The following is a 12,981-nucleotide window of genomic DNA, read 5'->3' as shown; positions in this document are numbered from 1 at the left end:
TCCCAACACCGATCATCATACCTAGAATAATCAATAAAATATGCTGTCCTCCTGATCAACATGCATTTTTGTTCAGACTCATTTAATTTACACTCAAAATCTAAGTGTGTGTGCGTGCATTCATGTATGTGTGTATGTTTGTTAACTTGTCTTTTGTGTTTCATTGTAAAATTTTAGGTTTTTATCTTGTGAGTTTGAGTATACTGATGTGTGCTATATTAAGAAAATTGTCATAATTTATGTGGAGTAAACAAAAGGTTTGGTTTGAGATTAGACAAAAAAAATCTGTTAAAACATTTCAGTGTGTTGTAATTACGTTCAGATCAGTTTTATTTACACCAGTTGACTCAAGGTGCTAATTCAAGTGGTTTCCAAGGAAACCGGTCTCCTGCACCTCCTCTGAGCTGCATTTTTAGCCCATGATAGATGACTTTGTAGCCAAAAAAGAAAGAAAAAGGCAATGTTTATAACATGCAGTTGTGACATGTAAGTACATGATGAGTTAAGAAGCTCAGTGCATCACTGTGCGTCGGCAGCCTACGGCAGCATAACTATGGAGGGTTCAGGGTCACCTGATCCAGCTGTAACTACAAGCTTTAAGATAGCTAGAGAGAATATGGTCATCTCAGGTACACAGCCATTCAAATCTGCTGTTCACAATGGACAGTCAATCAGAGCAAAGCTACTCTACTGGTGTCTTTTAATTTTCTGCGAGTCTTTCCCTCAGCCAGACCAGACTTATCTCCTTGTTGCCTGGTTATGTGAATGTGCCGTATGGTGACCGTAGCCATGGGAGATCTTCTGAGAAATGACCCTCTGTCCTCTGCTCATGGCTGGAATGTGTAAATATCCGTCTTCCAGCATCATTCGTCAAAGTGAGAGCAGTCAGAGATGCACATACCAGCGGGTCTGTGCGTGTGTGTTTGTGTGCTTCCTGCATTTTTAGAACTGCATGTCACACTCATAGATCCACGCTCTTCAGTGGAAGCTGCTCAAATGACTTTTTCTTTTGTGCCTGATTTCACAGCAACATATTTATACGGAAATAAAAACAATCATCAGTTCAACATAATAAAGGTGCGTGTGTTCCCCCGTGTTTGTTTTTCCATAAAACACCACACACGTCCTGAAGAAACAAGAACACTACATGCTTAAAAGGTTCAGTTTTCAGTTGTTATTACACTCTGAAATCCGACAGTAGAAGTAATAAAGGTTTTTTTTAAAGAGACTCATTAGTTCAGCTTTCTGTTTCAGCTCGATGTGGTTTCCAGTTTCTGGCTCTTTCCTCCTGATGTTTTTTGGATGAACCCCTGACCAACCAGTCTGTCCTACTCTGGTTGTTTTTTTCCACTGAGATGTGTGGCTTCCTGCATGAGAAATGTCTGAATGCTTGAAGCTTTCCCAACTGAGAGAAGTGACCCTGACGTATCTGCATCCAAAATAAGAGTCGGTGGAATTCAGCATTCCCTTTATTACCTCATTCAGCAATGAAGACAATGAACCATTGAAGTGTGATCCTATAGTTATAACAGTTTTCCAAGCAGATGCTCTGTTCTGCAACATTACACTGCTGCATTAAAATGTATAAAAACCATATTGTTATGATGTTGATGCGCCGTGAATAAAGATTAAAAAGCTGAACATAGCATCAAGTCACACAAATCCTAAATAAAGGCAGGATGTAGACTGAACCACCTTTCAGGAGGAAGAGAGAGAGAGTGTACATTTTTCTTCTGTTTGTGTGTCGTGTGTTATTTTTTATTCCTGCTCTTTTTGCTGCTGTAATGCTTTGAATTTCCCAACTATGGGACTGATGAAGGCTATCTTGTCTTACTTTATCTTTATATTTCCAACCTAATGAATGAGCTTTTCCCATCTGCTGTTTTCTTTGTATGACCTGCATGAAGCAACATGGTAAAACCTTTTTGTTGTAGTCCATCCTCAGGTCCTTGCAGTTACCAACATTATTAAATAGTCTTCATTAAACTGCCCTTCATGCTTTTTGTTGACCTCATGATTTTTTTTTCTACTTAGGTCAGGAAAAGACAAAAGAGGTTTTTTTTATTATTATTAATTGACCACAGTTGTGGTTTTCAGGGCTTTTTTTCAAGTTATTTCCCATTTTATTTTCTACTTTCTGTTCTCTTTATTCCTCTCTCGGTTTCACTTCCTGTCCTTTTCAGCTTTCCCTCTTGATATTGTGGCATTTCCCACATGATCTAAGAGAACAAGCTGACAAATTTTCTCTACCCATAAAGGAAACATTTAATACTTTCATTTATCTTTCAGAAACATTCATATTCAAAATGTGTGATTTTATTCCCTAGACAGGAGTGCTATTATGGAATATGACTGTTAAATGTAAGCAGCAATTAAATCTGTCAGAGAAATGCAGTGAAGTGCAATATAATAGATGTAGAAAGTGACAGGTACGAGTTTATATCTTCATGAATCACCGAAGTTCTCAGGCGCCTTAAGTGTATTTAAATAAGCAGTGCATTCTCTTCCCAAGATGCAGCACATCTCTCTGGAAAAGATGGAGGGGAAACAAATGAATTTTATTTTTCTATAGCTCATGTTTGATAGTTGACATCTGAACTGTTTCACTGAGATTTGAATGCAAAATGTTGTCAGTATTTGTATATTTACACGACAAAAGAAATATTATTGGAAGATACACAAGCAGGGAATGTGCAGAGCATTACATCATCAACTCATGCGTTAGCCTCACCGGCTATCCGGGACTTCACAAGTGGCCTGCTGATGATGACTGAAGACGCAGACTGTACTTGCAGCACTGAGCTGTTAGCAGCACCATAATGCCCCACATGAAAACATCAGAGGTGGAGCATTGTCCCGCTGCAGTCTCTGCTGTACGTGCTGCTCTGGGCCGCTGTGACACTAATCAAGAAGGACAGCCTGAGCGTGACCTACTTCTGTAGGTGGCTCCTGCAGGCAGGACAGTCACCCTGAAAACAGCCTGAGCCGCCTCCTGCCAGATGGAGGCGATGATACCGCAGCTCAGGCTTTCCTGTTTTATGATGCCAGTCCTCTGGGTCAGTGCTTCTCAGATGGGTCGGATCATGGCCACTTTATGATCACAAGCTGCACAAGAATCAGCAGCAAAAGATTTGCTTTCATTTTCTGAGCTGTTTCTTTATCAGAGGAAGCTGTGACGTCTGTCATTGCTTCATAATTTACTACATTTATAAGCAATAGGCTTGTATAGCAGTATTCCTTCTTGGTCTCCAAGTAAGAATCCTCTGGCCAGGCAGCATTATGTTGTCTGTCCATGTTATTAATTTAACGGATTATTACAGCTTGTTTCAGTCTACTGTGTCTTCCTGCTGCACAACAAGTGTGAGCTCTCCAAAATACAAGGGCCACCTATAAATGAATGAACCATCAGGCGCTGATGAATATTCCGGTGATTAGGCCAGCTGGCCACCATTCCCCAGCAGTGATCTCTAACAACCGTTCCAACGTGTCCATCCCAGACAGCTCGTTCCTGTTTTTTTGCTTTCAGCCAGACTGAAAATTAGCTTTTTGGAAGCTGCAGGAAGCTCACACCAGCTGACCTGATAGCCAGTGTTTTGTCTGTGACTCCACATTTCCTTAAATCTGAACAATGAAGGTGAAGAGTGCAAAGATAGCACAGAGACACAACAGACCCCTATGCCATGTTGAAACTAATCAGGTTCATATTTTGAGTGAGGCTTTTTTGTGGATCTTTGCCCACCTCAGAGTCACAGGATTTCTTCTACGCTGCTCTTTAAAACTTTGTTCATTCCAGCTCCTAAATCTGATGCAGTTCTGCATCAGCTGCAATCACAGCAGCGACTTCAGAAAACAAACACTGTTTTCAGCATCGCCACTGTCATCCGAGACCTTTAATATCTGTCCGCTGAGCAGGCACACTGATGACATCAAGCCTGCAGAGAGGCCTGTACAGGCAGATCTCTATTTTTCCTTGTGTTCTGATTCTTTCTGACCAAATATGGGGATCAGAAGTTTAGGACTAAAATGAAATATTTACTTTTTTATGGATCAAAGACTTTTGGAATAACAATAATATAATAGTGTAACATACTTTCTCATGTGTGGGACAGTTGCAGTCGTCAGTGTCATCAGAGTTCTCATCAGTCATGCTAATTACTTCTGATACTAAGAATACCCAGAGTTACTGCTAACAGTATCATTACACCGAGCTTGGTTGTGACCCCAGTGATATATTGCCAGGACAATATTACTTATTTGAATTACAGTTGTAAAAGTCAGTAGGAGTCACCTGAGGGGAACCTGTGACAGCCCTGGACCCCCAGGGGTGTCCATAGCCCCCAGTATGATTGTGAAATGATGGATTCTGTATCATGAGCATGAGTTTGGCTTCTAAATAAAATCAAATAAAATGCAATGCCCTGACTGTGGTGACCCTGTTGATTTTGATTGTGTGATCCAAATACAATCACACACTTATTCCTGCTCTTAAAAAACAAACAAACAAACAAACAAACAAACAAACAAACAAACAAACAAACAAACAAACAAACAAAAAAACCCCAATAATTTAAAGTGTCTAAATTTATATTGTGAATCCGAAATGTGGGCGAAGCAGTCGTGATAAATGACCGTCAGTTAAACCACCATGGCGGGGATCTGTTTTTTTTTTTTTTTTTCGCTTGTAAATACTTCGGATAATATTTCAAATTTATAAAGCTTCATTGTTTCAGCAGCTCACGTTCAAATGCTGTATTGAATATTCATGAAAGTTGTCTTGGCCTATTGGAGGACAAGTGTGTCAGGTCTCTGCAGATTCATAGCGGGAAACCGGCGATGGTACTTTCAAAATAAAATTAAACAGCTATAGAAAGAAAGATCACGCTGGCTTTTGGACTTTATTTAGATTCCATTTAAATTAATCTCTAGCTGTAAAAGTTTGAATGAACACTGGAGGGTTTTTCTACCTGTTTTAACGGGATTGTACATAAGTAATACTTCACTACCAGTGGAAAGTAGGTGAGACTTTTTTTTTCTGTTTTTGGTAAGATTTCCTATTTATATGTGTTTTCTCAGTTACACACAGTTCACAGGGTTTGGGGTTTTATTGACATATACCACTTCAAAAATTGAAGTTAAACCTGTTTGGAAAACAAAATCGAGAGCTTTTTACAGCATAAATGTGAAGCCAAATGAAACTTAATTTGAAATATAAACATTTCTGGCTTCTGTGCTGATTTAGTGTCTGTTAACAACAAAACTTGACTTACCTGCTTAAATAAAGGTCGCGCTGACTTTCTGCACCCCTAGTGGTATCAATTTGTATTACACTAATGTGTAGCCTAGCTTATACCAACTTCCGTTAATATCAAAAACACAAAACAAAGATGTTTATGAAGTAAAGTCATAGCAGTTGTTTCTTCACATTATCTTAATAGCATGAGTTAATCTTGGAAGGTTTTTAAGTCATTTTAAACACAGCAAATACATTTTAGCACCCTTAAGTCCCAAAGTGGCCTGAGACGGTTTTCAGCAAAGAAAATCTCAAAAATTTACAAGATCGCAGAATCTTCAAGTAACACATTCATTACTTCCAATTGACTCAAAACTTTAAAAATAACTTAACTGTGTTTTATATTTACAAATGAAAACGTTTAGAGCAAGGTGCACACTAAAAGTGAATTCTTACAAAAAAAAAAAGGAGAAAAAAGCTGTTTTGGTTAACTGGAATAATCTAAGGAGCTTGGAAAGAAAAGCGACTGGACTTCAATAGTGAGTCGACAACTCTCTTAAGAGACAACTCCCACTAGGGCTTATATAGCTGGGACTCTTCACCATTTGGTCTTAGAACTGATGAAGCTTCTGGAATGAGAGGTGAAATGAAAAGAATCTTAAAGATGTCCGGTCGCTCTTCCTTCTAAGCTTCACAGATTACCAAGACCTGGATGAGTGAGAACCTTCACAGACTTAACAGACTAATTTAAAAAGAATAACTAGACTTTTAGGGAAAGAGGAAATCTACCTAGTGCACTTAAACAACAACAACAACCCCCCGGAGAAAAACGATTACTCTTTAATTCAGTCAAAAAGCATATGAAGTACTTTTAAACACAGGGATTTGCAACATGAACGCCTCCAGAATTTTGGGTGGCACCACTAAAAATATCAAGGTGGCCCAGGACAGGAAATAGTGAGGGGACATACAAAGTGACACAATACAAATGAATGAAATTGCAGGATTAATAACAAGGTAACGTTTCAACTCATTGTAGGGTGTCTTCCTCTTTATTAAATGTATTAAAATTATTACCAACATAGAGTGGTCTTGCCAACAAATTTTGTGGGGAGGCCAGTGCCCCCACTATTTCCCCATTGGTGGCGCCCCTGATTTGCAATCAGTGCAACAGGAAATAGTAATAACGTATAATTAATTTTAAAGAAAGTAATCAGAGGAACGGTGACGCGCATCTGATTTATTTTGAAAGGCGTCACCGGAAGTGCGTCTTCTCGGTGGGTCGTGCTTGCCGGTGTCGGTGTGTAGGAGCGGCCGGTTCCTCCCAGCAGCCACACCGTTTAGAAGCAGAGCTTTTCTTCACACAGCAGCAGCGGCACACACCGGATATTCATCTCATTAAAAACACTCACGGCTGGAAGCGGCGAGAGAAGAAGGACTCTTTCCTGGCTCGGTTATCCCTCCCCGTCCCGCCTCTCTGATTTGGGTCGTCTTTGCTCTTTCCCCCCCCCCCATTTTTATTTTTTATTTTTGTACATTTTTGCCTGTGACAGTTTCTCCGTGGCGCACTCAGGTCTTTTGCTGACATGGTAGATTATCACGCTGCCAATAACCAGTCGACCGTCGGCGGGGCGCAAATGTACATGGAGCAGGAGAACGACTGGGACCGAGACCTGCTGCTGGACCCGGCCTGGGAGAAGCAGCAGAGGAAGGTAAGGCAGCCGAAGTCTCGGGGCCCAGCTGGGCCGAGTGGAGCCGGGCTCGGAGGAGGCGGGCAGAAAGAAAAATGGCAGTGGAGGAAGGATGCGATGGGGAGGTCAGAGACCGAGTGTGGGCCTCGGTGTAGCTTCACAAACCCCGCATTTACTCCCAGTGCTATTCGCCTTCTCTCTCCTCAGCCCGGGTGTCCTCCGAGCTCTACTCCTCGGTGCAAAGCCCCCCCACATAAGCTGGTTTCCTCTCTCTAAATCACTGAATGAAAAGTCCTGAGTGTGTGTGTGTGATATTAGCTGCAGCTTTCACTCCTTCAGATGTGATTTTTCCCCCTCCTCTGAGTGGAAACAAGGCGCCACATTGTTGCAGAAAAATCCACGCTGTGATTGTGCAGACAGCTCAGCCTCACGATAACCGCACAGCGGACTTCACGAAGGCTTCGTGCAGGCGGCTCGCCTTCCTGGCACGCCTGCTTGTGTGGTTGGTTGGAGGCCGATAAAATTGTTGGAAGATCCGACCGATAGTGTGGCGTTAAAGGCCGATATTCAGAGAATTTCAAGTTGAGGATTCTCAAGCGTTTCGAGAGATGCTTCGGGTGATATGCGGGCAACTGAAATTCTTTCGCGGTTAACTTTTTCTCTTCTATCCTTCAGAGTGCTTTGGTCATTGCAGCTATTCTGAGATCGGTTACAAATGATTACATAGTGATTTGTAGATCCCGTGATGATCGAGGTTATTTAATCCCAAGCCACAGTGCTAAGGTGTTAAAATGAAATAAAGCTGAGCTGTCAGCAGTAATGCTGTACGAGCAGAGTACTTCTCTCTGGTGTGACAGTGGTTCTCTCAGCTCTGGACGCCCACTTCCTGAGCTGCAGATTTGAACCAGCTTTAGGATTATTCAGCAAAAATGTGGAGAAGCCAAATAACATGAAACCACTCAGTTGGCACCGTGAGTGCATCTGGCTATTCAGCTTCACAGATCACCAACACTCTGACCCCAATAAGAACATTTTGAGTCTTTTCAATAATCTGAAACGTGGTCCCGTTCCTGTCCACTCCTCATCTTTCTCTTCTTCCTCCTCAGCAATGGCTGAGCTAGCTTTTTTATTCTTGAACTGCTTGATATTCTGCAAAGTGGTTATAAATGATGTTACACTAGAGCTGCTTGAGTATGGCAAAAATACAATTATTTTGGTTATGTAACATGATTAATCCTAAACTTAGTCTTATAATGATGTACGATTGCCCTCCCAAACTTGGATATAATTCAGATGAGAAGGTGTTGAGGGTGACAGCTGCTGCTGCGTCCAGACTAGCAGATGTGAAGTTCAGCGGATGCACTTGATGTGTAAAATAACCCAAATTAGGTCTTTGTAGGGAAGAAGAATGCAGACAAACTAATCACTTTATACTTTCCGATTAATTACCCCGCCCTGTGATGCACCCGTGCTCTTACCACACCACTAAACCGCTCCCACATCAAATGCTTTACCTTCTAAATCTTCAGAAGGGAGCGGCGAGGCGGTCTAATGGAAGATAATTTGAAGTGAGGAATGATTAAGAGTATCTCTTTCATTGACTGGCTGGATGACTGACATACTTCTTGTTGGTGTGACGGCATGCCGAGCCTCGACTCCTGCATTGCTGTTAAGCCGCTCAGCATTTTAGTCATCGCCGACATCACGCTCCCTCCACCTGAGGTTAGGCGACTCTGTGCGCGCTCTGCGTGTTTGCCCACACATCGCACGGGTCAAAGTTTCTTGTAAAGGAAAACCTCTCCTACAATCATTAACAGAGCGGAGGCCTGCAGTACAGACCTGTGCTGAGGTTGGGTCCTGCAGTGGAGGCTGATGGGTATTTGGTTGATTGGGGACGCGTCCCCTTGCCAAACATTTAGCCAGAGTGATGGAGGTAGGGAGGGGTACAAGGGCAAATTCCTGTGGTGTATTCATTCAAACTCGCTGTGCCAGTTACTACGCAAAAATGTAGATATGCCTCCCGCAAGCATATCGAGACAAATGGCTATAATGAGTGTGGGAATGGCTTGTCCTCCCTGTGTGTGTGAGGGGTGAGTCTGAAAGGTCAAAAACAGGAGCAGTGTGTCACAAGCAACATTTTCCATCCTGCTGCCTGCAGCCCATTGACAGCGTTGAGTGATATAAGAATGGAAAATCAGCTGGGTTTTTATTAGTTTGGCCTTTTTTTAAATTTTGGGGACACAGAGCAGCTCTACCTCATCGAGTCACGAGGACACTCAAACACTGAAACTTTTCAGTAATCCAGAAAAGAGAAACGAATGCAGGAGGTGCTTGAAAAGAAGACATTTGGCTTTATGCTGCACCAGAATAACTTGTTTCAGGACTCCTGTGAGAGTCATTTCAGCTCTTTGGCAGAAGCAGCGTTTGTCCTTGTAGTTGTCCGTTTCGTACATTTCTCAACACCCCAGAGTAGCTGGACCGAGCCCACGCAAGTCCAGTAAATTGCAGTTTGTTACAGACGAAGCTCCTCGCCTGACAAACGTGCAATTAAGTCTTTCTCGCTGCTCGGTCGCACGTCCAAACACGCCAAAGTACGCAGTGACGCCACCGAAGGCTTTTTTTATTGCAACTGTTGCCGCTGTGGCAGACTGCTCATGCAAATCCAGCTCCTCAGCAACAGTTAGGCTGCGCATACTTTTTTGTGTCACGTGGCAGGGAGGAGGCAGGGCCAGGTGGGTGGATGAGCTAACGAGGAAAGTAGTAAAGTACTTGGCATCACCAGAGAGGGGCTGTTCTTATTTATCAAAGTGATACTACTTTGAGGTTAATGGAAACTTGCCCCACCACTAGCTTTAGGATAGTTCACACAAAAAGGACAACAGCAGCTGATAAATGTTTTTCAAGTGAAAGAGCCGAGGTGAAGATTTCTTCTTTGCAAAGAGACAAAAATAAAGAAACCTACATGCCAGAGTTTCCTTTCTTCCCTCATCTCCTGTCAGGAGCTCGGAGCAGTGATTGGGAAACGTTTCCTCTCGTAAATCAACTGTGGTCACCGACTCTGATGGTTATCGGAGCTTATTTTCCTACACTGACAGCCGTTTCAATCTCACAGCAGTTTGTACTGAACTGATTGTGACATGGATGCAGACTTTGTAACTGACTGAAGGGTTGTGGGCAGTAGATGGGAATCATTTCCATTTTACAGTACCTGTCAGGTGGCTCGTTGGGGCGATTTTATACCTGTGTTAATTATGCTTTTTATTTCTTAGACAAACAGTCCTTTACAATCAGAGTTGATGTGTTTCGGTGCAGATGTGTTCTGCAGTGCAATTTGTTTACAGTGAGCCGTCCCCCCCCTCCACACACACAAGTGCTCACATCAACAACACAAAACGCACACTGAGTTTTCTTCCATTGCTGGCAAGGTGGGCAGCTGGGCACAATGATAGTTTGTTCTTTTGCCGCCCACTTTCGCATGCTTTCTGTGGAGACTGTGTGGCTGGAAGAAGGAGAAGAAAGTTCAGATGGCCCGGTTTTGGCTCAGGACGAACTGTGAGTGGCATTTTTGTCAGGACAAATGGACCGAACAATGCATCCTGCACCACACTGCATGCAAAGGCTGCCAGGCTGCTTTTTTTCCCCCTCTCCCAGCCTGCCTTCCTGCTTCAAAACAACATTTAAAGGAATGAAGGGAGCTGAAAATGTCTGAAGGAGTCTGGCTAAAAAGCCTGTTTGTTAAACAGCCGTGGTCACTAGTATGGTGACCATTGTCTCAGTATGGAGACAATAAAAGGAGCCATCGGCCTGGGGTGTGGCGGATATCGGAGGAAGCTCGTGTGTTCAAGGAGAGATCAATTAAAGCTGCTTTATAAGATGTCACCACCAAAAATGTGTTTTTCATGTTTAGGGTTTTCAGAGTTCAGAATAAACCAAGTGTGTATAAGATCCAATTTATTATAAAGTATAATTATGTATACTGTTGGGAAATTCCTCTCTGCATTTAACCCATTCACCATTGGGCCCCCAGGGATCAGTGTGTAGGGACGGTACCTCAGGGTAGCCGTTCAGTGGATTCGAACCCCCGACCTTCCGATCATGGGGTCACCACTCTTACCTACTGAGCTATCCCTGTCCCATCAAGTAGGTCAGGGATCAGAAAGTGTTCTGATCTGAAACCAAACCATGATCTTATGCAGTAAAAACGAAACCAAAACAATTAGACTGTACTGTGTTGTTGTCTCTGTTACTATGTTGGAGGTGGGCAGCTGGTTACTCTGTCCAACTATAAAACCACAGTGAACCAATCAGGAGCAGAGGAGGAGTAGGTTTGATGGAATATCTTATCTGACACAGATGCACTGTAGCTGTACGTGTGGTATCAGGGAAGAAGGGATTTTATTGGCCGGTCCGAGTCTTCGAGTCTAAGTTTTTGGACACTGGGTGCAATTATGTCTCTTACATGGAAGAATTGATTGAATTATAGCTGTGGGATATTGGCAGAAAACATAAATATGGACAGTGTTCATAGCTGTCAATATTTGTTAAAGCTTTTGTTTAATCAGGAAGTCCCTTGAGAGTAATCCTTTGTTATATTTTTTTTGGCCAAGAATGGAAACTATTACAAAAAACAAAACAAAGAAGGTCCAGCCTGGTTTGGATGTTAGACGTCTCGTATTTGCTCACAGTAAATGTAGAAAAGCTCATTTCTTTACGTGTGAAGGAGCTGATACAATAGTTTGCTGCCTGTTTTATGAATCTACGACTTTAGATTTCAGTGGATGATCTTGCTCGACATGATGACACAGGTTAGTGAGGTTGCTTGTCTCTGGTGGCACAAAACCTCTTCCTTGTTTTGGTCTCTAGTTAAAACGGCGCTGTTCCCCCCCCCCCCCCCCCCAGCGCCCGACAGAACTTCAGTTTTTGTTGGAATTTCCTTGTTAACACACATTCAATGGACAAAATCTTTAAACTAGGCAACACGTTCCCTTTGCAGAGAGACGCATAGAAACTGTCTTTTGGCGTCAGTGTCTTCACAAATGACTACGTTGCTTTTGGACCAGAGAGATGTTGGCGGTCTTTTTAAAGACGGCACGCTGTAGGTGCATCAGAAGAGTCCATGTTCATGTCCCCGTTGGAAAGTTGTTGTTTACAACTTTTTTTATGTTTGTTTGCTTTCACATTTGCTTCCCGTCACCTGGAAAGTTTAGGGATTAAAAGTTTCCTGGTTAACTTTTATTATTATCATCATTAACCTTGAATGTTAAAAACTGCACTTACTAACTATATGAGAGGGTAACCTTTGCGCCCTCCTTTTATGACAGTTTGCATTGTGGCACCAAAGGCCACTCTGTGCTTATCAGTGAAACAGCAGCAGGTTTTACAAAATGTCAGGATTCGACGCCCTGTGAATGAGAGCAGGCTGGAGTTTGCTGCCATTCGCGTTATAATATTTAAAGAGATTATGAGCTCTGCGGACTTGTAAAGGGCGTCTTTATCTTTTTTAAAATTTATTTATTTCTTATTTAAAGCGTAAACAGTCATTGGCCTGTAAAAGTAAACAGCACTTAAGGTGGGTAGCAATAAAATAATGATCAGTGAGGCCTCGTCGTGATGGTCCTGGTGTAGTTTCAGTGCTCTGTGTGCTTGAAGCAGATGGATTAGTTGAGGCTGTAAATTTGTGCCCTCTTGTTTTAATCGTACATCCAGTTGACCTTTTCGATGGGAGGTGATGGAAATGCAGTTTTCAGTTATTCTCTTGCTACCAGCTGCTTCCAGGTCAGCTGTGGGAAAGGCCTGTGCCACAGCTGACCGTGATCCAGAATCAGCTTGTGAACCTGAACAACAAACCAGTCAGTCACGCAGACACTCGGAGCGAGCAGCGAGGAATGTACCCCTCTCCGTTTCCCCCTTTGTCTTCCTCTCTGTTCTGCCATTGGCGGCGGTGAGAGAGCACGCAGGGGGAAACATTCCTTTGGTGGCCTGTTATAGCCTGTTAGACCAGTGGGAGGGGGTTTTGGACTAAAGGGGGGCGGGGTGGCCTGTTTTTGCCTGGGATTGGGG

The 12,981-nt window shown here is 42.8% G+C and overlaps 1 protein-coding gene across 7 annotated transcripts in view; it reads left to right on the top strand.

The window, feature by feature from the left end:
* Positions 1–6,525: 6,525 nt before the first annotated feature.
* Positions 6,526–12,981, top strand: part of LOC102311838 (actinin, alpha 4) — a 56,818-nt gene continuing 50,362 nt past the window's right edge. For 4 of the 7 annotated variants that reach the window (XM_005937981.3, XM_005937984.3, XM_005937982.3 and 1 more), the window contains exon 1: positions 6,527–6,942. In XM_005937981.3, the coding sequence (XP_005938043.1) occupies positions 6,817–6,942 (126 nt within the window). In that variant the 5' untranslated portion in view covers positions 6,527–6,816. Of the gene's footprint in view, positions 6,943–12,981 lie in introns of all 7 variants that reach the window. The other 3 variants (XM_005937983.3, XM_005937980.3, XM_005937979.3) reach the window with 1 other exon arrangement.

This window comes from Haplochromis burtoni, unplaced genomic scaffold, assembly GCF_018398535.1.
Source record: "Haplochromis burtoni strain Fernald_Lab_line unplaced genomic scaffold, NCSU_Asbu1 Contig_238, whole genome shotgun sequence".
Taxonomy (NCBI): Eukaryota; Metazoa; Chordata; class Actinopteri; order Cichliformes; family Cichlidae; genus Haplochromis; species Haplochromis burtoni.
Note: the sequence above shows the minus strand (reverse complement) of the source record. Positions and strands in the feature narration are given on the sequence as shown.